Below are 25566 nucleotides of genomic sequence, written 5' to 3'. Positions count from 1 at the left end.
TCTGAATTAGAATACCTGAAATAGAACATACGTAGCCTGTCTTATTTTCACTATTCCTAACAGTAGAAATAGTTTGAAATTATCAAATGATTCTTAGAATAACAAAACCATGTAAGATAGATAAGATGGGAAAAATGTTCTGGTTCAGTTGGTCTGTGACCCACAATAAAATTAGAAAAATTTGAAAAAGTTTTAAAGTTCTTCCAATATCTGATGTCTATTAAAAACACTAATGTGTTTGGGGAGCCTGGGTGATCAGTTGGTTAAGCGTCCAACTTTGGCCTAGGTCATGATCTCACAGCTTATGGGTTCGACCCCTGCATTGGGCTCTGTGTTGACAGCTCAGAGTCTTGAGCCTGCTTCTGATTCTGTGTCTCCCTCTATCTCTGTACCTCCCTTGCTCATGCTCTGTCTCTCTCTCTCAAAAATAAACATTAAAAACAAACAAAAAAACACAACAGTAATGTGTTTATGCTTGACAAGCAAAATGAGTGAACGTCCAGATATGTATGGGTAAAAAATTCCCCCTTTACAAACTTATATGAATTTTTCATTAGAAACCATATTAAAAAGAAATGGAACCACTTAAAACTCCAAAAGGTTCTTTCCGTTTTGTTTTGTTTTAGAATTTTCAATTATTAGACTATAATCAAGTCTAATCCTTCAGTGGCTCAGAAACAGCGTCTTTCTCTGAGCTGCATCACATCTCACCAAGCTAGGGCACCATGCCTGCGGTAGCGGAAGTTACTACAGCAGCCAGGGGGAAGGAATGGGGCTGGAAAGGAAGGAAGAAGAGAGGCAGGCGGACAAATCCAACTGGAGAACAGAGAAGGTGGAGGGTCTCCAGTATTGTTCAGGCCCAATCTCACAGGACTGGATCCATGACACAGGCACCACCCAAACCTAGAAGTTTCCTAAAATAACAGCCACTGTGTCAGAAGTCCCAGCGGGTAGTCCAAGTCCAAATGCCAAAATTCATACTTAAGCTAGAGCGGATAACTGCCACCAGGTGGCACCAAAAGGAGCTGGGATCCTCAGCTGGCCAGCTTCTTAGAACAATGCTACCTTGCAGTTCACAGAGGTTCAATTTTTGGACCTCACTTATCGACTATATGTTTCACCCAGACCCACGTTACAACTTAAAAGGAGTAAAAAGGAATATTACACGGAGTACACTCTGAATTCCAGAACCGAGTCTGGTTGATCATGCACCATTCTTACAGCCATATTAAGTTTCTGATGTCAAAGAAACAAAAACACTTTAGAGTATAATTTGTTTTAACCCAACAAAATGAAAGCTAATATGAGGGTTTGGTGGCGATGTTCTCAGTAGCACAGTACAACAAGGGGATTAAAAACAGATAAAGAGGTGGAAGCAGACACACTTAAGAACTCCCATTTTCCTTTATTAAGAGCAAAGTTCTCATTTGCCAATGGAAGATAAATGGGAAGTCGGGTTTTTTCCTGTACGTTCTAAAAATTCTAATTTTTAATATTTTTCATATGTCACTACTTGGATGTCTCAAACCTGGAATGTATGCTACAATGCAGTAAATACTCGCAAGATCAGGGAATTAGAAATGAGGGCTCAAACCCTACATCTGTAAAAATCAGTGTGTGACTTTGGCACATCATTAACTTCTCTGAGCCTCAGCTGCCTTCACTGTCCCTGGAAATACCTAGTATCTCTTGTGGTTCCTAAACATGGCTTTGTAATACATGTTCAGTTTCTTCCCACCCATTCCCGTTAAAGGTCTAAGAAGATACAGACGGGAAAATAAAGGTGTACTCTCGAATATTTTACCATTTTATTCCCTATGGGAATCTCAGGTACCAGGAGACAGTTAAAGGCAAAGAGCATAAAAACCACCACAGAACTCTGACTTACCCTTGAGGGCTCAGATCTAAAGAATCATCTCTGCTGTGCTGCAAGCTGGGGGATCCCACGTCAGCCGCAGCATTAGTGGCAGCCGTGGCTGTTCCACTGCTGACTGACGTCGTGGACCCCAAGGATCCTGACCCATTCGTACATGCCTTTGGTGGACTTGTCAACAAAGACTCTGATTCTGCTAAGTGTTTTACTTGATGCATTACACCTATACAGTAACAGATTTAAAAGAGTCAGTTTTAATCAGAACCACCTCCCACGATTACAAAATCCCTAAATGCTAAACAGGGAATGAATCAAAAGTATCCAGCGAATTGGGGGGGGTGGGAGTGGGGGTGGAGGCCCTTAGGTGCCAGGGTTTTCAACTTGACCCATTCGAAAGAGTCGTAGGCAAATTCAACATTAAAGAAAGATATTGATATTGATATTGATATCGAAAGATAATTATTTTGAACATCATCTAATATTCAAAACCTGGTAACAGGAAGTTTTAATAGGGTCACACATAAATACCTACTGAAAATTCAAAATACCCAATATAAAAACAATCAACTACAAAAACACAGCAGCGCACCTGTGGTTCGATCGCCACAAGTAAAGAAAGACCTGCTACGATTATTAACCAGCTTCAAATGCTACAATGAGACGAAAGTAACCGTGACGCTGCTGCCAAAAGAGAGAACACCAGCAACCCAAGGATGGGGATTTTCACATCCTTGGAGGTGTACAAGGAGAGCCGAACTGTAACTCATGAAGGCAGGGGTTCATATCTGGGCTAGAATCACAGGAGAATGTAGGTAGGGCGGAGGGGAGTGCCACGAACTATTAACTGTATGCAAAGGTGTATGTCTGAGTATATGAGCGCATGTTCACACATTCACGTTTTTTCCGGGATAGAGTCCAGAGTTTTCCGTCAGATTCTTAAAGCAAACAAAAAAACCTCACAAGACTGCAAGATGTCTGAATGATCTCAAACTTCAGGCGTTGACTCCACAAACACTGTTTGCAGCAATCATATGCCAGACTGTGCGCAAGGTACTAAGAATATGACCATTGGTGAGAAAAATGGACTTAAGGGCACTTACTGGGGAGAAAAAATAATTTTTATAAGAAATTACAAATAGAGTAAACTCCTCAGAGAGAAAATACAGTGCTGATGGAACACACAGCAGGAGGATCTAACACAGATTCTAGAAGGCAAGTCCTCAGGAAAAAAATGACAGGTGGAACTGGACAGAACAAATGCCAGATGCAAAGTAGCTGAACTAATCAAGCACCCCCCCCCCCAAACTTCATAATGTATACACTATATGAATATCTGGGGGGTGGAAAATTCAATTTGATGGCATAGTGTTCTTATACATGTAAAAAGAAAGAAAAAAATCACTTTGAGAAAAAGACATACTCTCATAAGACTTCCAAATCAGAGGGCGGAATATATCCGAAAGGCAGAACTAAAGGCTAACACCAAAACCAAGATACAAAACAAATTACAAGATAATCCAAGGCTAAAAAAACCACATACCAAATGTTTATGTGAGCACAGAAACATCTATTCATACAGGCACCCCATCTGTAAACCACAGTTATGGAGTTTGCTTTCCACTTCAAATAAATATGTAGCACTGGAATTTTTTTTTGACTGTTTTTTTAAACAAAACTAGTAAAAAATGGTGAAAGCCTCTTCCTATCTAATACTCTTACACTAACAGGACTACAGCATTCTCAAGATGTGAAGAGATACAGAGCCAGCATCAGGTGATGAAAGACAGGAAAACAGATCATTTGCAGAAAGAACTAGAATTGTTGGTAAGATGAAAGATGAAGCTAAGGATTACTTCAGTATAAAAACACCATGATCTCCTGTGTCCTCGCAACACCAAAGTATCTCTAAAAGACCAAAAGAATTATAGAGACCCGTTTATGAGAAAAGAACTTCTTTTAATATCTTGGTATGCTTGAAAAGGAGAAAACACCTGAATGAGCAACAACAGTCTTTGAGGTCTTCAAAAAGAGAACAGACAAGTACCATCTCTCCTAGGCTGATTTCCACATTCAGATTGCTCAAATCAGGGGACCAGACCAGTTGCACACTAAAGATTTCAGTACATAAATAACTGAAGCCTAAAAATATTCCACTAGGCACACAACAAAGTAAATAATAATCCCTCTTACAAGTGTTCTGATCTACTAATGGGATTCACTGGGAAAGAAAGTGGCCTCTGACTTTCTCAAGGCGTCTTTATGGGAGCTGCACAGTATCTACATGAAAGGAAACGTTAATGATTACCTCTGGGCCATAAACATTCAAATCATTACAACTTACTGTTTATCAACAGACTGTGAATCTCACACAACTTGTATCAACAGATTTTACAAAGGACACACCCTGTATGTATGTGAGCTGTAAGGATGGAGACTTCTCACGTAAGAGGTTGTTCGGAATTAGAACTATACATGCTATCGCAATACTACGTAAACGAAAAGATTAGCCATTAATGAATGAGTATGGAGGACATTACCTTCTCTTCTGAAGTAAACACTAAAAATATCAGGTAACTTCTGCATTAAGATCTCTGCCATCTGAAGCGCTCCGACTACTATCTTCAGGTCTTGGCTTGACAGCATGGAAGCAATGTGACTAAAAAAAGAAAGCATTCATATATAAAACATCTGTCTGAATGTGAGAATTATTTTGGGCCATACTACTTTAACTTTGAGAGCAAAACATTTTCATTATGAAAACAGTCCACTACAACGAAAGTTTTTCTTAAATGCTCAACTTTTGCATTTGTTTTAGTCCTTCTCAAAGGTGTGTATGCACATAAAGAGACAAGGGGCTCCAGATACTACAAATAAACTGTTCTGTGCATATTTTTTCTGTGTTGTCACTTTTAAGGTTTCTGAAATTACTTGCAGAGACTTGAATTTCTAAAAAGTCTTCACTATTTTCATGAACACACCTTGAAACAGCATGATTTTTCAGGACATCCTTCAGAAGTTCAGCATCCGCAAAATAAATTATCCTAAGAATTGCTCTAAGGCACTTATGTCTGACCGCAGGTCCTGCCGAGGAACTATACACTTCATAAAGGACACCGAATAACGTCTTAATGAAAGCCTTAGCCAGTTCCGGATCCTCTTTCATAAGCTGTGCTCGAGCATCATCCTTCTTTAACTCGGAATATCCGCCTGTTGTAAAAAAAACGGACAATCCTGAAGTGACAGACCTCAGAAACACAAGGAAGTAAACAACATAAAGCACGCAAGCTGCCGTGATTATCTGAAATGTTATTTTAAAAATGTGGTCATGTAACAAGTCAACTTCTCTAATATGACTAGGGTCTACAAAGATGCCACGAGCAGCATTTAGACAAAATGTAGCCAGCTCGAAAGAACAAGCCACGAGCACACTGTACCTCTTATTTTAATGATATACATTTAACAAAACACTAAGGATGTTCAGTGTTAGCCACCTAAACCACTGGTAAGAAACAAACAGAGTTCAAGCAATGGACAGAGGGTATGTGACCAGAAGCTATGGAAACACAAGATGATCTGTTGCTTTCCTTAGGGGGAATAAAGCACAGGGGAAAGGAAACGGATGAAAAGTAAGCTCTAGATGAGGGGCTGGCAAAGTCTGGTCCAAACGCCCAGTGTGGCCCAGCACCTATTTTTGTACATCAAATCTTACCAGAACATAACCACGTACGTTTGTTTACATATTGTATATGGCTGCTTTGGAGTCACAACAGCAGTGTTGAGTACAGGGACCGTGCTGTCCACAAGGCTGAAATATTTACTATCTGGCCCTTTCCAGAAAAAGTCTGCTGACCCCTGCATTCTAAACTAGAGCTGCAAAAGCAATAGATGGTATGTATCCCCAAGGACAAAGATAAATGTCAGAAACCTGAAAAAACAGTAAAATCATCTATTGGTCATTAGTTAAGAAGAGAACGCTCACGGGAAAGTATAATCTATAAGGTTGGAAAAACTAATCTGACAGGTGCAAGTGGATCTAAAGGTAAAAGAGGGAGAACAGGATCAGATAAAAAAACTCCATGGGCCAATTCTCGCTGGAATTCCAGAACGCAGCAAACCACACAGCAGAAAAATAATGCGGAGGATACCATTTCGGCAATCCTGGCTTATTCGTCAATTAAAACACGATAGAAACAACAAGAAATTAATTACTCCTACGCAGCAGTCTTCAGCTTAATAAAGACACTCAATGAAACAATCACCGCAAATATTATTCACATGACAGTATCGTACTACTATTAACTCAAAAGGTACTTACTAGTGTTAGTATTCGCTAAGGGGTTAGGTTTTCTCTGAATGGCACGTGCTGTTCCCGTGTCCTCATTGATTTGCTGCATAGAATTAAAATCAATAGTATAAACTCGTCCCAGAGTGGACAAGCTTATCTCATCCTCACCGACCTGATGGGCTGCCTGAGAGCAAAGAGAGAGAAACCTTGAATATAAACATGGAGAAATTTATTAACTTAAGACACAGTGGGGAACCTTCATAAATGCTAACTTACAGATTTATCTGATCAGGTTTCAGATGGTGAAGTCAAAGAATATGGAAAATTTAATAGTGTGGATGTGACAACACTCATTTATTCAATAAGTCATTTTTAATTAAACACAAATATACACCACAGGCCCTTTAAGGCCCCTCCCTGGAGTCATAAATAGATACAGATAAATTCCTGATGAAAGATCCAGTCATGGAGAATCAGTGACATGAAGATGACACCATTTGTATTAAGGAAGCTTTTAAGACATTGCTGATAGAAAAAAAAATCGTTATCCATAAAATCTTAGTATCTAATTTTTAGGTTAAAATGTTATTTACATCATGGATTCTTAGCAGCCCACCAAAATCTTCTTTAAACAATATGCTCCTATAAAATTACCCTTAGATCAAAAGGCTTTCCATTTAAATCATGCTCTAAGATTGAAAGGGACACAACTGGATCTGAGAGAGCAATGCTTAGGCTGTGCATGCAGGCACTGTCCGAAAAGAAAATGACACGCTTTGACACTATGTGCTTGACATAAGACAGCCAAAAGAAGTGACAGAATATTCATTTTTTTAACAGTCCGATGTATGGAATTCCTAGGTTAAGTGGAAGACAGGCCTCCAGGGAAGTATAAGAGAGTAAGCAAACAGGGAAAACGCAATTAATAAGAAAATGCTAAAAGAAGGCGGTTTAGCACTGACCACGTTAGACCATGGCCTGCTTACACACTAAGAGAACACACAGTGGACCCATCACACGTAAAAGCTGACTCAAAACTTGGATGTTTTCAGAAGAACTTCTGATTTGGTAACAGTGGTTTCAAAGTTGGTTTTCAAAAATTTGTTGTTAAAAACTAACAGGTAGAAGACATCTTTAAAGAATGTCTCTTCAAGAGTGATGCTCTATAAAGGTTCAAACATCACAGGTCAAAATTGGGAAAGATAGTATGACTTAAAGGTATCTCACACACTGAAAGTATGCGTAAATGACGCATGGTACCCCAATTAATGCTGTGACCAACAGTCTTACACAGGGCGATTTTCCGGACCTGAAAATTTTTTGAAATATTCAATGCATACCTAACATGGAAGTAATGAAAAGAATAAAATCACACAAAAAATCTTCACAGGAAAACACTAAATATTTTTGGTGCACCTCTCTCCTTTGTATTATTCCTTTTTCTATTATTTTGCTGAGCTCCCCAAAGAGCCACAAAATTTGATTATTACGTGGTCATTTATCATATCCCATTTTATGTCACTTAAAATTTATCCCAATGGATTACATATGAGGCTAGTACGTATCAAAACCTACTTAACCATTTCACCTAGACTTTGATATGTAAGTTGTTTCCATGTTTACGCTCTTTAGTAAGTGCTGAGAAACAGCGATTTGTATGCAAATCTTTGCTTATGGGAGGTTTTCTTCTGGGTAGGAGACAGAAGGGACTTTTAAACATTTGGCCTAACTCCTCCAATGTTTCCTTTCAGAGATGAGGAAACTATGGAACAAAGAACTTAAATTACTTGCTCCAAGTCAATCAGGTAGTTAGCAGCAGAAGCAGGACTAGAACATCATGTTTTCTGACCTGAACAGAAATGAGGACCTTGTTCTCAGGAGACAAAAGGAGAGAATCTTGAGTTAATTCAAAAGCGAGCACATTGAAGTACACACATCCACCTCCCCACTCCATCCCTACACCCACTCTCCACCAAAATAAACATCTTTAAACGGTACGATGAAACTACTACCTCAATGATCCGGCTGTCAATCCGGTTATAGGGATGCCAAAGGCCACGGTCGTCACGCCACTGCCATATCGCACCATCCGTGTTCTGCGCGTTTCCCTTCTTCAGCATGGTATCAACTGCAAAAATGCCTTCTTTTGGTAAACATGGCATAAGTTCGCTGAAAACAGAGGTGCAATTATTTTATTAAGTAGCTTCCTGAACTACTAAATGACAGACCTCTAAAGTGAAACACCCACCCATAAACCACAGTTACTACTGGCCCGATCCTTACCAAATCAGAGACGTCAGCTCGTACAGTTCTTGAGGGCTTCGTGGAACAAGATCAATCTGCTCCTGACAACTTCCATTAGAGGCACCGCACAGGAGGAAGTGAAGTGTTTCTGCAATATCTGTAAAACCAACAACAGAAACCAAAAGCTCATGAAAGTTAACGTAATAGGTGATCATTCCCGGGGGGGGGGGGATCAGAATTATTTTCTTAAAGTCAGCTATACGTGAAAAAAAGTAAAATGAATTATTTTCTTACAAAACAACATACTACAGAAATTACAAGTCCAAATGAGTTATAATGAAAACTTAAAAAGAAATTTATGAAGATTTTAACAATTTCTTTCTAAAGACTTTAGTCTAGTGGTGCCTGGGTGGCTCAGTCAGTTAAGCGGCTAACTTCAGCTCAGTGGGGGTTCGAGCCCCATGCTGGGCTCCTTGCCCACAGCTCAGAGCCTGGAGCCTGCTTCAGAGTCTCTGTTTCCCTCTCTCTCTGACCCTCCCCGCCTTGTGCTCTGTCTCTCTTTCTCTCAAAAACAAACAAAAAGAAAAAGAAAAAAGACTTCAGTCTCAAGTCCAGCTGTACATTTAATCACTAATCCACCCCCAGAGACTTGGAGAATTTTTTAATTTTGTGTTGCATTGAGGAACACAGTGCTTTGTGCAAAGGCACATTCAATGCACATTTTAATCCCCAATTCAAGTATATTCATGTATTTGTCTTATACTGAAAACCCGTGGTCAAACACAGTAAAACCATGTTACAAGCATCTGAAATGTTACCATACTGTGATCAGGAATAATTACTTACAAGACAAGCATGCCAACTTAATGCAAAGATCGTTAACATATCCTCTACCCTAAGTTTCCATTCTCAGAAGACATCAGTTTATAGAGTGATCTGCATGAAAACCAGTCTGATGTACGGACGCTGTGACATGAGGAAGCCCCCATTATCCACACAGGTTTAGTCATTCAAATAACTAAAAGTAACAAAGCTAGGTCTTTGTTTGTTGTGGCTGTTTCCGCAAATACCATACTATACGTGTGCAAAATGTAAACGTTTCATTGAAATGTTTTACGTCACGTAAGTTCATAAAAATGTTATCAAAGAAAGTATTCACTACTGATTTGGGCAGAGTGTGGATAGTTAAATTGCTGCCCCACAGAAATTTCACTGACAGTGATTAGAAATATTCTAAACTTCTTGGGGTGCCAGGGTGGCTCAGCAGGTTAAGCATCCAGCGCTTGATTTCAGCTCAGGTCATGATCTCACGGTTTGTGAATTTAAGCCCCCGCATCGGGCTCTGCGCTGACACTGCAAAGCGTAGTTAGGATCCTCTCTCTCCCTGTCTCTCTGCCCCTCCTCTGCTTAAAGCTCTCTCTCTCAAGAATAAATATAAATTAAAAAAAATATTTTAAGTTTTTTGAAAAACTAGTTTTGCCAACTTTCCTAAGAAATGTGAATTCATGGCAATGTTACATTATAAGGACTCCTTAATTTTTTGAGAGATTAGAGGGTGACAAAATTTTTCCTTTGTGTTACTGCTGAACGAAGAAAATAAAGGTCTAGTGGCGTCCACGTGATAAATGTGTGGCAAATTTCACAGAGTATGCAAAAGGTGAAAATATTCATCATGAGAAAAAAAATTCAAAATGGGAAAGCAAACAAGTCAGTGAGCAACTTCCCAAACTGGTTTTAGGGAAATGCTGTGCACCACATGGTAACAAGAAATAATCTGCACTCAAACTTCAGGAAAGAGGGGAGATTCAAAGGGCTCCTAGGGATTTTAATAAGCAAAATGCACTGTGATGATTAAAGAAAAAGCTAAACCTTTCCTCAGCTTCTCACTTTGGTTATGACACGAGCTGTGCAGTTTTCTCTGGAATACCAGGTTTGGGAGTGATTCACTGCATTAAGAGGACTCTTTTCAATAGAACACCTCAACAACACTATTTTTCTGCAAAATCCGGGGCCAATGTGCTTACTCACAAGAAATGTGACTAAATATAAAACTGAATCCCCCCCCCCCAAAATAGTATTATGTGACATATCTGAGGCAGTGACAACAAAGGCTATTTTGTCAGTGAATACCATCACCGCGGTGATGTCCTCAGAGATTAGAAGCACGAAATTCCCCACTATAATACGCACTCCATACAAATGTGACCACTACTCTCCTAGCAATAACCCTAACATACAGATGCTTTCTGAGGCCCATTGTCTTCTGACATTAACCTGGGGAATCGAAGGTTTCTGAGACAGAAGCAATAGCAATACAGCAGTGCAGGGAAACTATATTTATAGATAAGGTTGACAAAGGTTTAGAAAATACTAAAGCAGCAAAGATGAGAGATTCAACTGTGTAAAGAAGTTCCGAATTTTTGAGGGAGTAAAGCACTGTGAAATCAGATCAGGAAAAACTCTAATGGGGGCAGAAAGGACCACCTAGAAGCGGAAGACAAGCAGTTACTGGTAACCTAAAATTCAGAATTCTCCCAATGAAGCGTCACTACATCATTGATATTGTAGAGAAGGCAATGATCTTGCACCTTTAGCCCTTGAATCACCTAGGATAAAATTTTCATATGCTACATACCCAAACAATTGTATGTAAGAAGCACTACTATGTTGTTCCCACACAAATTTATTATATAGTAAAACCTTGCTTTGAGAGCATAATTTGTTCCAGAAACATGCTTGTAATCCAAAGCACTTGAACATCAAAGTGAATTTCAAGAACCGTTGGCTTAGCTGTGATCACGTGATGTTCGGCGACAGGTACTAACTACTTGTACTGCAAGACGTCGCTCATTTATCAAGTTAAAATGTTAGAAATGTTTGCTCATCTTGCAGAACACTCGCAGAACAAGTTACTTGCAATCTAAGGATTTGCTGCGTCACATTAACATTTTTCTTCCTTTACTACCCAGTGTCTGAGCTATTAGCAAGCTCTTCTACTTGCTTATGTTGACTTTACTTAATAAACATTAAAAAAAAAACAACAAAACAACCGCCTCTCTCGCCTACAGCAGGATAATAAAGTAGCACTTACTTTGCTTCATAAGTTGAACAGCTAAAGTCGGACAGTTGGAACACATCAGAGAAAACATGCGAACCACCATTATAAACATCCCAGAACTTAAAATTGGTGGGGTCACTACCAGTAGCTGTTGAACATTCGTAAGCAGATCTTTGGAGGCAACCTGCTGGAGTAAATTCTTCACAAACAGAAGGAAAAAAGATACTATTACATTGTGATTCAGCAATTTAACCTTTTCACAAAAATACCACCAAAGACTACATGCTCACCTCCTCATGTTGGAAGTTGTCCACTAGACGTGCAAAACAAAGGCAAGTGCTTTCAACCGACTTTTTGTCCTATTTTTTTTAATAAAAGAAAAAAGTTTGTTAATAGAAAACTCTCTCATATTATTACCTAATTTTCTTCCTATTCCCAAATTCTTCAAGGCCAGCCCAATTAGATGGGCTCTGAAAACCCAATGAGCCTTTATAATAAGCAAGGTACAATCAGTAACACCATGATTTCAAAGCAAAGAGAATCACACTGAGAGAGCTTCTCTCCTCCGTTAAGGCCCCAAGAGATAAGAGAAAATCTATAGAAAGGAAGGAACAACTTTTGTGCTTCTGCTAACTTAATACCTAAACACAAATTATAATAAAGATACCACTCTAAAAAAGCATTCCCCATAGAAAGGTTTAAAACATATATACACTAACAAGTTGGAAACAGTTCAGTATACAAGCATGAACTAGAGGTTTACTGATGATGTGCGAAACCAGGTGTAGATGTGTTGTATTCACTATGAAAATAATCTAGAAAAACTAGTGCAGTGGCCTCATTCAGAAAACATATGAAATGTCCTTATTAGAATGGGAAGAATAACTTAACAGCTAAACAAGTGTTTTGATACTGCTGTTTTTTCTTCCTATCGATAAAGTGGCTTCAGATATGAAAACCAGACGTGGTTGTATAAAAGAATAACTGTGGTGTTACAGAAGCCCTATGCCCTCACCATCAGTACTTCAGTCTAGACAGAGCGCTACAAATAACAGAGACCAACTATTAAACTTCTCTGATTCTCACACTTTATTTCCAAAGTTAGGTACTGAAATCACAGCCAACCCAAGAATATACTTCTATCCCTGATAAGCACAGGCCATCTCAGCCTAAGTTTTAACATTAAAGAAACAACGAATGGCCCGATTTGTGTCTTGATCATCTTAGAAGCAAAACATTTCAGAGTGACTCAATCATTATTTTATCTATCTTATATAAAGCCCTTATTTAGCATATTCTCTACCTAATTTTCCCAAAAAGATTTTAAACATATTTTGTAAATGCGACTTAAAAGTCGCATTTCCAAAAATCATTTTAGCAACAACACTTTAAAAAAATTGATTTGCAGGGGTGCCTGGGTGGCTCAGTCGGTTGAGCGTCTGACTTCGGCTCAGGTCATGATCTCGTGGTCTGTGGGTTCGTGCCCCGCGTCGGGCTCTGTGCTGACAGCTCAGAGCCTGGAACCTGCTTCAGATTCTGTGTCTTGCCCTCTCTCTGCCCCTCCCCTGCTCATGCTCGCTCTCTCTCTCTCTCTCTCTCAAAAATAAATAAACATTAAAAAGAATTTAAAAAAAATTGATTTGCATTAAAAAAATTTTTTTTTTTATTTCCCCACAATGAAGCTTAACTCACAGTCCTCCACACCAGGGTCTCCTGCTTCTCATCCTCCATCACCAGGCCCACCACTTCCATCTCCCAAATAATGGCTCCTGCTCTTCCCCAACCTCAGACAGCCACAGTCTGTATTTTTTTTCCAGTTCATTTCTATTTGGGACACAGTCTCTTCTCACCTCCGATCTGAGCCCATAACTTCCTAGTCTTTCCTGACTAACCCAACGCCTTACAGGCGAGATGATCGCTCCGAAAGGAAACTCTGATTTTATCACACAAGAAACACTCAATGTTTGCTGAAATAGCCATTCCATCCCTTAAAGTCAAAATATGAAGACATCAAACATATGAAATGCTGGTCATTTGGGTAAGTCCACCAAATTGTATAACACAACCTAATGTGGTACGTGACCGGAAAGCACAGAGGAAAGAAACATGGATCAGAGTATTTCCAATTTATCTATCCAATTGGAAGAGTGAAAGCCCTAGATGAAAGTGGCATTTTCAAAGACATAGTAAAAACATGTTATGACACACAAAACAGATTCATGTTTTACCTGATGGGTTAGCCTTTGGGTGAGCAACGGGAGGGAATCTGCCACAAAATGAAATTCATCCGGCGTGATACTCTGGCAGCAATTGGCGGCAATCGCTAGTGCATTTCTTTGGGCATTTATGCTGAAGAACTCTAGATACAGCAAGCAGTCTGCCAAACCACCCTAAAACACAGGAAACCGTTCAAGTGAAGAAATGCCCTCTAACAGCAACTAAACAAACAAACAAACAAACAAACAAAACTACTAAGAAGTCTAACACATCACTTTGGAAACATCATGCGTACCTTACAGAGATTGCAATCTAGGAGCTAGGACAAATGTGGATCTAAGATCCCCCTTGAAACGAAATACAGTCCTTGGGTGGCAACACCTACCGCCTGTAGAATGGCTTTACTGTGTCTGCGTGATAACATCTCCAAGGCGGTCAAGGCCTGCTCTGCCACATCAATACACTGAATAACCTGCAGCTGGGAACATAAAAATAGGTAACTTAAGCCCATCATTCAAGCTCTTTTCTAGTCGCTTATCTTCTACACGAATAAACAGTTATTTTCTCTAATTTCCATCAATCTCTATACTGCCTCTGACATGAAACCCACCATAGAAAACCAGTGATTTATGAGCTTAAGCTAGAACATACAGTCACTATGGTTTCCTTCCGACTACCTTGCTCTGTTTTAGGACACAGAAAAATAGGTTTTCCATAGAGAGTAAGCTAAACCCAATGAAATGACTTGAAATCTTCAGATTTACAATAAATGGGTGGTTTTATGTAACACATTTTAGAAGTTAGCTTTTACGCTTTATATCCTATTCCAAGGTTATCAGACAATGCAAATTTTATTATGCATTAAAAAAGAAAGAGGCCCTTAAAACAGACCAAAAACACAACCTACCACAGGCCACATGAAAAAATTTCCTTTCTCCACTGACTGACTTTATGACCTTGAACAAGGCACTTTGTCTGTCTCAGCCTTCTCAGCTGTAACATGAGGGTATAAATAGCTATCAACCTCATTGGGATATTTTCTAGAATGAGATTATTTTAATTAAGTGCTTGAAGTTCTTCTCTGAAAGATTTTATAGTAATGTGGTAAACTGCTTCCATTAAAAATTATAAAGCTGAAATGATTCTATGAAATGCTTTATTAGCATCAACTTTAAACTACTGGTCTGCTAAACATAAAATACTTTTCTGGAATCTTGGCTACAAAATATACTTTGACTAGAAAATAGACACTAAAAAAAATGTGCTTTAAGGTGGCCTTACAATGTGATGTACCACTTTAGAATTTAGAAGTCAAGAGTCCTCGACTGGATTCCCCTACACCTGCTACCGAACGAGCTGAGCAAAAGCAGGATTACCTTTTCTAAGAAGACGGGAATTGCATCTACGACAACAGCAGATGATCGAGGAAGTGCTTCCATCATGTATGTTAAGGCTCGACAAGCATGGTTCATCTGGAAAACAAGAAGGCACTTTTACTCAATGAGAACCCAAAATTTAAATTTGGGATATTCAAAATATACCACATACTTACAATATCGAAATTATGTTCCATCTGCAGTAATGTTATCTGTTAAAAAAGATAACAAAGTGTTAGAAGCTACCTATATTCTTAGAGGAAAGCCCTAGAAGAACGGTTTCTTCCTCTATGTCAACGGAAATGGAAAGTATCGTTCAAGACTTTTATCATGCAAAAATAACATCAAGATAAAACCTAGCACACACACACAAGAAATGATTTATATTAAGGACGGCATGACTCACAGACTATAGAGCTCACTTCGGAACTCTGCTAGATGATCATCCCCTTTCATGATCCAGGTCAAAAAGAAAGCTTTCTTGTCACCTGTAACCAACTACTCTGGTTACCTCCAGCCCCCCTTCAGAATCCCAGGCATCAATAAATACTTAATACAAAAACAAACAGACCGGCAATGCACTGATGTTTGTGAACAGCTGTCAGTACAGAGTCAAGGCCAATGCTTCATCTCTTGTAAATAAGCTCCTCTACAAGTTGAACCAAACACCATTTAACTCAGCTGTAATATGCACAGTAGTATAGAATCTAAACACAAAATCGATCACATCAGAAACAAATTATGCACTAATTAAAACCCAAGTTAATGTAATTATTCTACAAATACAGGAGAGAATCTAAATATTTTATTTACTTTCTCTTGTGGAAACGTCCTTAAGCAAATTTCAGCCATGTTTTTCAAAGGTGGGAATACCCCTATACTTCTAGGGGTATATATGTAAATTGTCCATCCTCCTGAAGCAGCCAAAGCTACCAAAGAAATTTCCTATTTGTGGAAGCAATCTGTCACGGTCTTCTAGTTCTAAATGGAAAAATTTTAATGCGTAGAATTTAAGCTATAAAGTACCTTTCAATTAAATTACTTAATAATGGACGTGAGATATTCTAATACAATATTCATTTCATAGGAGTGCCTTCTCAGCTCTGAATTATGCTGGGTAAGGTATACACACATACTAAAGGACCTGATAACTTTTTGTTAAAACACACACACAAACACATACACACATGCCCCATTTTGGGGTTCAGTGGCACTCAAAACCATCCACAATCAGTCATCTAAAACACCCACTGTAAACTGAAAGGGGTTGTTAACGTTAACAAGAAAAGAAACAAGTTCTTCAATTCTTAAGGTAGAATGAACCTTACAGACCATGTTTGGGAAAAACTGCTACAGATTCCTCATCACCAAAAATGACTACAGTCACACAAGTGAATGGTGATGGATGGATATATAATCACAATATTCAATTATGATACAAGATAAATCTGGCCAATTCATTAACAGCAGTCAGTATTAATAGCAAGAGCTGACTTGTGCGGGCCTACTGAGCACTCAAATCTAATCAACAACTAAGAAATTAAGTAAATCACATTATGTGCCAACATCTGTGCCTAGATTTAATAGCCTCCTTATCCGACTAATAAAAACTGCATTTTAGGTAACATAAGATAAACCTAGCTCTTTGTGGTTATTTTGTAACGAGTGGGGAAATGAGTGGGGTGAGTGTGAATATTAACAGAGGCAAAATGTAAAGACAGAAAAATGAATACTGCTTTCATTACACATTCAGAAATCAACATTCCAGCCTTCAACAGAATGGCACTGGTAATACTTAAATGCTAGTGCCCATTACCCAGAGGTCTGCGTGGCAGAAGGTAAAGAAACCGGCCCATCCTTTATCACCCCTGCCAGAGCGGAGCCACCCAACAACAACAGACAAAACAAAGACCATGTCACCCTGTGTTTCAATGAGCTCATTCAACTGCCCCCACGATTTGATAATGTGATCAAATGGGGCGATCCCGTATCTCAACCAAATTTCCGTCAACAAGACTTAACAAGATACTTATTTTTAACTTCCAAGGTAAAATATGCTGAGTGTGTTCATGATGTTTATGTTAGTCTTTTAGTCGACTTAAATTTTAATTTTCAATTATAGCCAAGTGTTCTCATCTTGAACTCAGAAAATCACCAAGCCACTATTTAAGACTCAGGGGCACATATTTAGTAGCGGCAATTTCTCTTCCTGTTGTTTTCCATTAAAAAGCTTAAGTGATTAAGATGTTAATAAAATTTTAAACATCAACTCACAACCGTGTTGAAAAGTCACGAGAAGATTTTTTTGTTTTGTTTCTTTGATTTTTGCTTAACGTAACACCTAACCTGGAAGGATTCACGTGGTATTCTGGCTCGAATGCTCTGCCATTGCATACAATTATCAAACATGAAACCTTTGTGACCCACAAAGACAGCCCAGCCCACACAGTACTGCGTATGTATCACCAGTTTAAAAGAGAAAGTGTGTCAATTTTGGCGCAGTAAGTCTAGGTCCTACCCGATGGGACAAACAACTGGAAATTTAAGACCAGTCATTTACGTATCAAAGATGGGTAACTACTTACAAAGAAGTAGTTTAGCAGATGTACTGATTCATTATTACAATCAGTCACGAGTTCTCTAAGCATGAAGCCACAATCCGCTCTCTCTTAGTTCTACTGTATTTTAAAATTCACGATGACACTACTCGTGCTTTCACGGTAGCATCCAGAGAACAACTAAGGTAGAAAGAGGGGGGAAGTCTCTTACCAAAGCAGGAACGACACTCTTGACGGGAAACCCTCCCAGCGTCTCTTCATTTCCCATGACCAATAACTGACACATTTCGATAACCGCCTGGAGTTGCTGGCTTTCATCACTCGCCTGCAGTCCTTGCAGAAGCTGCTGGGCCTTAGAGCCTTCACAGGAAAGAAAATCGTCATTTTCAAACATGCAAGGAAATGGTTCCTAGGTGTAAGGTGGGACTCTACGTGGTGGCTGGCTGCTTGTCTTCTTTGGATCCCCATGAAAGGCTGGATCTATTCCAGCGCTAACACAGGGTGCTGATACTTCAAGGCAGAATTAAATGAGTTGGATTTAGTCTACCTTAAAGTGATCTCACGGTATTTACAGATTTTTGTCTTTTAATTTTCCTTTTAAAATCAGACAAGCTGACTGGCTCTTACTAGCTGAAACAAAAAAATGGTATCTGTGAGATGAATATAAATTGTTACCTTTAACATGTATTTTTTTATAAAACCTGTTAAGTTTATTTATTTATTTTTAGAGGGAGAGTGAGTGAGCGAGCAGGGGAGGGGCAGAGAGAAGGAGAGAGAGAGATCCCAAGCCAACTCCGTGCTGTCAGCGCAGCAAGGCCCGACGTGGGCCTTGATCCCACAAACCCCAAGATCATGACCTGAGCCGGAATCAAGAGCCAGACGCTTAACCGAGGGAGCCACCCAGGCGCCCGTGCAATGTCCTGCCTTAAAAGGAAATGCCGCATACCTCTAAAGACCTGGTCAGCATAAATGGAATCCAGGTTAACAGAGGGCAAGAAAATAAAGACAAACGGAGCAATGCATCTAAGGAAAGAGATTGCAGAGAATGAAGTAGTTCTAAAAACAGGAAAAGACTGGGTTTTTCACCTCCTCTCATTCCCAGTGCAGATGCTGCCATCAGAGTGCGAGAGAGTACTTTCACTTTTAAGGCTCAAATCCATTGCCCAAACAACTGAAAAACACTAAGATTCAGCCACCACAGAGAAAGACTTGTCAGTGAACTGGATAACATACTCAAACATAAAGTGTGTTTCAAATTTTCACGAACATCTTCCTACTTGTGAGCATGGTTAACTCGATTAATGCTAACTAAATTATAACTGATGCTACTTCAGGCCCCTTCTCTTCCTATACCTTTTCAAGTTGTTTGTGTATGGGATTTTTCCACTCCTGTATTATTAATGAAATGGCTTAGAAATGGCACACATTTGGAAACTTCCAATGAATGTGGAATTGACATGAAAACCAAAGTTTCTTTAAAATTGAATTAAGTTACAGTGATCTTCCTGGATGGCACAGCCTTTCAAAGGGACACATGGTGATCCTTGAAAGATTTATTTTTCTCTATCGTGTAAGACTGTGGCTAGTGAACTGGACAACTATTACCGCCTACATAACTTTAACATAACTAAGAGTCAATCCAACAACAGACCGCAAGAAAGTCAAATTCATATGGCTTGCCATCTTTAAACTTTTCCAAATAACGTCAGTTCCAGTTAGAGCAGGCGAATCATTTCTGAGTTGAAATGTGAAAGGCCAAACAAATGAATGGAAAGTAAACTAATGAAAACAAAAGAATCCTCAGTGGCTTCTAGATTTGCTTTTCAAGGATGAAACAGCTCATAAAAGTATACACTAACAGCACAACCACCTAAAATAGGAAAAACTGACACATGCCACTGGATGCCTTATCAACACAGATGTCTTATCAACACTGGATGTCTAGGACACAGATGACGTCAGCATGATCAAAATCATCATCAATAACCACCGAACCTTTAGGATGTTCCTAAAAAGACCCTAAACCAAACCAAAATGACAATAAAAAGCCAAAGCTATCGTTTATGCTCTGATCAATTTTGGTTTTAGAACCTCTTTGTACTCTTAAAAATTGCTGAAGAGCCCCAAAGCACTCTTGTCTATGTGGTTTATATCTGCTGATATTTATAAATATGTTTGGAATTAAAAGAGAAAATTTTTAACTATTTGTTAAATCATTACATATTAATATAAACAAAATTTGTGTGAAAACCACCATACTTTCTAAAACAAAAAAATTCAGAGATGACTACGTTTTCTGTTGCAAATCATTTAAAGGTCAAGATTACAAAAAGAACAAAACAAAAAACTAGCAACAACAACAAAACCAGCGGTATGACCACCTCTGCATCTACTCTCAATCTGTGGCAACACGGTTTGAGATGAAGAATGTGGAGAACATGGGCCCCAGTTTGCACAAAGACTATTAAAAAGACATGTACTTACTGGTAAAGACAATACAGTTAATAACTTTGCTTAGCAAGGGCATCCTCATGGAAAAAAAATGGAGTCATTTTACTAGGAGCCTATGGTATTGAAAACTACAGTGACTGTTAGTGCAGTTTGGAGCCACTGCTTTGATTCTTTCAATCAAGCACCGACACTTTTACCTACCACGGCTTTTGCACCATCAACATCAACAAAATTCAAACGTGAAACAAAGTAGAAGAGGCAAAACCTCAGCAATTGTTACTAGAGTTCTGGCCTATGGATTCAGCGTTAGGGTTTCAGGAACAGCCAGCAATCCACAGACGCACACTTGAAGAACCACCATCACAGATCAGGGTTGGTAGGCAAACATTTTTTATAAAGAGCCAGATATTAATATTTTCGGCTTTGCAAGCCATTGGGGTCTCTGCTGCAACTATTCAACCCGAGCACAAAGGCAAAAACAGACAATACAGAAACAGATAAGCATGGCTGTCTGTATTCCAATAAAACTTTACGTACACTAGAATTTGATTTTCATTGAATTTTCACGTGTCAGAAAATATTACTTTTGAAAGTTTCTCAGCCACTTAAAAATATAAACATCATTTTTATTAGTTCACAGACTCTATAAAACCAAGCAGGAGGCTGAATTTGGCCACTGGGCAGCAGTTTGCCAACTGCTGATATGGATGGAGAGAACCCACAGTACTGCTGGGAGTCACAGGAAGCTGATGTTCCCAACTGCATTGGTCCCACCGGACATGTGCTCAGTTCTAGAGCTGTGGATAGGGCTAGGGATGAATCAGAAGTTTTGGTAAGACAGAACAAAACCTCGTGCGTTCTCATGGTGCTCCAGAAGACAAAAGTCCCTACAGAGGGAGGAGGCCTGCCTCAAATATGTACAGTCAGTAGGCCCTACCCCCCAAGACATCTACAATATTTTCAAATTGCATAATGAATGAAGTCTCAGTCGACAGAGACCTGCAAGGTTCTCAATCAACACCGTGGGAGGGTCACAACATACAAACAGGGATGAGCCAGAGGTGTAACGAGTCATACAAAAACTGCAATTCTAGTCAAAACAAGCTAATGCCCTGAAGGGAACAAACCGATTAGCATCTGACCCTTAATATTTAAATACAGAAAAGGGGAAACCTTTACAGTAGAAAACCTCACTTGGGGTCTCTCCAGTTCTTCTATACAAAATGTCTAGCACATAAATAACTACTAGACACATGAAGAGGCAGGAAGATGTGACAGATAATCAAGAGAGAAAAAAATGGAAACAGACCAACATCATTAGAATTTGAAAAGTTTTTTTTTTTTTTTTAACTTTTTTAATGTTTTAAATTCATTTCTGAGAAAGAGAGACAGAGTATGAGCGGGGAAGAACAGAGAAAGGGAGACACAGAATCTGAAGCAGGCTCCACGCTCTGAGCTGTCGGCACAGAGTATGACATGAGGCTTGAACTCACGAACCATGAGATCATGACCTGAGCTGATGTTGGACGCTTAACTGATGAGCCACCCAGGTGCCCCTAATTTGAAAAGTATTTTATGACACACATAACCAAAACTGCAAATATAACCAAAGATAGACAACATGAATAAGAATGTAAAGCATTTAATAGAAAACCAGAATCTACAAAACAAAATCAAGTTACCTGTCCAGAAGTGGAAAATATCTGAAATTAAAAACTCATTGGTGGGTTTACCAAAAGATTAAAGATTTCAGCAGAAAAAAGAATTAGTGGAATCTGAAAACTGATCAATAGAAAGTTTTCAAACTGGACAAAAGGGAAAAAAAATAATAAACTAAAATAGAGCCAGAGAAACATGCTGGATGAAGCCCAAAGTCTGAACATGTATGATCTTGATACTCCCAGAAGGAAAGAAAGAGGAATATATATGAAGAGATCATGAGATAAGAGAAGCAGTTATTTCATGAGATAACGGCCAAGAATTTTCCAAACTGATGAAAGGTATCAAACTCACAGACTCAAATGCTCAGTCAAACCTAAGCAAATTAAAAATAAGTCACTAGGCTGAATACAAACTATTAAAAATTAATACTAATTTGAAAAAAACAAATCTTAAAAGCCAGAAGAAAAAAGACATTGCCTCGAAAGGGCACCAGTAAGACTTTTAAATAGCAACTATGGAAACCAGAAGACATTACAAAGTGCTAAATGAGAATTTTATAGCTGGGGAAAATATATTTTCAAAATTAAGGCAAATCAAGGATTTCTCAAAAGCAGAGAAAAATCATTACTAGCAGTCATTCACCACATCAAAAAAAGTTCTTCAGGCTGAAGGGAAACGATTCTGATTAGAAGAGAGGAACTGTAGGAGGGAATTAAGAGCACTGAAAATGTATGTGGACAAAGGAATATGGATGATCTACAACAAAAATTAGGTCTTACTGTGTTTACTAACACATGTATAAGCATAACAAATTAAAACAATAGCACAGAGGATGGCAGGAGGTAAAAAGAGCAAAGGTGTTGTACTCCTTACATTGTCTGGGATGTGGTAAAGTATTAATATAAGGTTGGCTATAATAAACCAAGGACATGCATTAACATCTCTACAGTAACCACTAACCGATGTCTACAAGGATATATAACTAAAAGGTTAGAAGAAGAAAAAAAAATGGTGAAAAAAAAATGACACCATGTTATTTGTTCAAGAAATACAAAAAGGTACAACTTCAAAAAAGGCTGATTTACAATAATCTATCCTAAAGATGACGCAGGAAAAAATACAAAAGCTGTGTTTTACTACTGCAATACAAGGAAGACTGGAAATGACCTGAATGTCCAACAGAGGACATGCTAAATAAACTTCAGCCCCACGGTGGAGCACTAGGCAGCAGCTATAGAAAGTGAACCCCAAAATATTGTTAAGAGCAACATAAAGCGTATAAAGTTTACTACTCTTAGCTTAAAAAGGCAGCGCGTGTGTGGAATAGATAATATGAATTTGTTTTTGTTTTCTAAAGTAAATAACAGAAGGACAAGCCATAAAATTAACAAAGGTTATTTGTGTGGGAGGAGGAAGCAAGGCAAAGGGAATTGCAAAAGAAGATAAGACGTCTCTAAACATACCTTATTTATTAATAATTTGACTTTTTAAAGCATGTGAACATCCCATAAGTATAAAATTGAAGTTAAAACTTAAAAGCAATCTCTAAGAGTTAAAAGCAACACAAAGCAAATGAACCAAACCAATGTGGCAGCCTGAATATAGAAGCAATCATTTCAAATTACTTTGAAATACAAAAATCTGACCACAAAGTGAGTCCCAACAAACACCATAAGAGAAACCGTTCAAAAATTAAAACATTCTCATTCATATTGCTTTTGGTGTTACGCTGAAGTTTGTACTGTAGGAGAAAGTAAACAGAGGACTATGATATTATCACTGGGAACTGGAATTTGTGGCATGGGAGATACACGATAAAGATAAATAAAAATCTTGCAGCCCTAAAATTTGAATTGGCATTAAAAGTAGAACTCCTTATTTTTATTTTAGAAGATAAAACACAATTATTTTCTAGGTTTGTTCATTACAAGCATCCAATAACAAAGATCACCCAAGTATAAATGAATATACCTAGACTCTAGGCAATGGGCTCTAAATACTATTTCATGTAAAAGAAACCAGGGTGTTCTGAAAAAATCCCTAATTTCAGATATTTGGGGTGGGGGCAGTGCCTGACATATCAGAGAGGAAGGAAATTAACAAAAACTACTGGGATCAAATCAAAAAGATTCAGAAGCCAACCTAAAAAAGACGCCATTGCCCAATATGACAATTTAATCAGTAAAAATCACAGAAATGCCTAAAAACATGTCTGCACTTGACAGTGATATTTAAAACCACAATGGCACTTTGTGGAGGAAGCAAAAACCAACTACTTTCCAAACTGGTAAATAAAGGCGAGAAAACCATTTTTCCTGTTACTCTCCTGTGTAGCAGAATAGAAGGGAGATACTCTTAATAGATTTCTACTTAAAAATCACCTCTTTTACTTCTAATAAATGAAGTCTGGTCATCAGATGTGAGGTACCATCATTTTATACTCCCTGTCATCTAGATACTGAGTTTTGATGGCAGAAGAGACAATCAGACTTTAAGGTACCTCCTCGTATTAGAACCCACTACCACTTCAGCAGTCTTTCCCCACCAAGGGACTAAAGAAAGAATCAAACTTGAATCTGAAAAATCCTCTGGATCCAACTGCCAGTTTATAGAGAAACACACTGATGATATTCAACAGATGGAAACTTGACACCCATCAGATAGTAATTATTAAAGGAATCACTAGTTTAATTTTTGGGGTATGATAACGATAATCTGGGGGTGTGTATGTGTGTTTTAAGGGGCATTACCTTGAGCTACATGATAAAATGTTTATAGGTAATATAATGTCTGGGATTCATTTCAAACAATGTGGGAAAGGGTAAAGACAAAGACTGGCTGTGGAGTAGGCAGTGCTGAAGCTGGGTCACAGGCCTGGGGGGACAACACTTCTTTCTACTCTGGTTCTAATCTATGGCCCACATTAATTTCATATGCAATGGTCAACCCTTAATATGGGTTTGAGATACTTTACTGTTAATACTCTCAGGCAGACCTGCAACATGTTTTCTTCCTAGCCTTCTCTAAGAAATAAATGAAGTGGCAAAATAAATGAATCAAATTTCTCTCAAGAGAAAAAAGAAGACGAAGAAGAAGAACTTAAACACACTAACTGATGGCAATGTACAGATCACATTTTGGTCTTGATTCAAACAAAAATGTTAACTGGATTTCTGAGAGGCCTAGAGCATTTGCACTCTAAACAGGCATTTAATAAAAGTAAGGATTCCTCTTCACAGGACCACAACACTGTCTAAAAACTTTTGTCCTTATAGTTACAAATTCAATGACATGCAAATGAAATGGTGCCTAGGACTGCCTGAAAAAGGATTTGAGAGAAAGGTTGAGGATGTAACTGAAACAACAGTTGCTGTGGGCTGGTAATTGTTGACGGGTTCACGGTTCATGGAGGTTAGTCTACTACTATACCCTCAACTTTGGGGTATATTCGATCATTTCTGTAATAAATATGTCCTTCCCCTTTCCTAAGGCCTTCAGTGGTTCCTAAGTACACGTACTGGGTTAAACCCCACACTGGCCCAAGGCCTGCCAAGCCCTACCTGACCTATCAAGTATCTACCCCTCAGAGATTTCATCTTTTACAGCTTAACTCGTTCCGCAGGCCCCTCCTGCTATGTCTCCAACATGCCAAGCTAATTCCCACCTCTGGTGGCGCACTTCATCTCCCCTCAGACCCCTGTGGGGCTGGCTTCCTCACTTAAGGATCCACAAACTCACCCTGCCTCGGAGAAGGTTTCTCTAACCAGCCTACTGATATCCTCTCACCAGCCGACTTACATCCTTGTTTTGTTCTGTTTTCCTTCACTGCACTGATGCTATCT

At 38.7% G+C, this 25566-nt stretch overlaps 1 protein-coding gene across 18 annotated transcripts in view; it reads right to left on the bottom strand.

The window, feature by feature from the left end:
• TRIP12 (thyroid hormone receptor interactor 12) overlaps positions 1 to 25566 on the bottom strand; it is a 138709-nt gene that overhangs the window by 30378 nt on the left and 82765 nt on the right. For 8 of the 18 annotated variants that reach the window (XM_060624038.3, XM_060624034.3, XM_060624040.3 and 5 more), the window contains 13 exons: positions 17823 to 17971; positions 15230 to 15265; positions 15054 to 15149; positions 14063 to 14155; positions 13689 to 13850; positions 11751 to 11819; positions 11494 to 11659; positions 8442 to 8559; positions 8168 to 8327; positions 6189 to 6342; positions 4852 to 5080; positions 4411 to 4529; positions 1889 to 2096 (listed from right to left, as the gene is read on the bottom strand). In XM_060624038.3, coding sequence (XP_060480021.1) covers positions 1889 to 2096; positions 4411 to 4529; positions 4852 to 5080; positions 6189 to 6342; positions 8168 to 8327; positions 8442 to 8559; positions 11494 to 11659; positions 11751 to 11819; positions 13689 to 13850; positions 14063 to 14155; positions 15054 to 15149; positions 15230 to 15265; positions 17823 to 17971 — 1759 coding nt within the window. The remainder of the gene's footprint in view (positions 1 to 1888; positions 2097 to 4410; positions 4530 to 4851; positions 5081 to 6188; positions 6343 to 8167; positions 8328 to 8441; positions 8560 to 11493; positions 11660 to 11750; positions 11820 to 13688; positions 13851 to 14062; positions 14156 to 15053; positions 15150 to 15229; positions 15266 to 17822; positions 17972 to 25566) is intronic. The other 10 variants (XM_060624039.3, XM_060624041.3, XM_060624045.3 and 7 more) reach the window with 3 other exon arrangements.

The sequence above is a fragment of the Panthera onca genome, chromosome C1 (assembly GCF_046562875.1).
Source record: "Panthera onca isolate mPanOnc1 chromosome C1, mPanOnc1 haplotype 2, whole genome shotgun sequence".
NCBI lineage: Eukaryota > Metazoa > Chordata > Mammalia > Carnivora > Felidae > Panthera > Panthera onca.
This window is presented reverse-complemented; position numbering and strand designations above follow the sequence as displayed.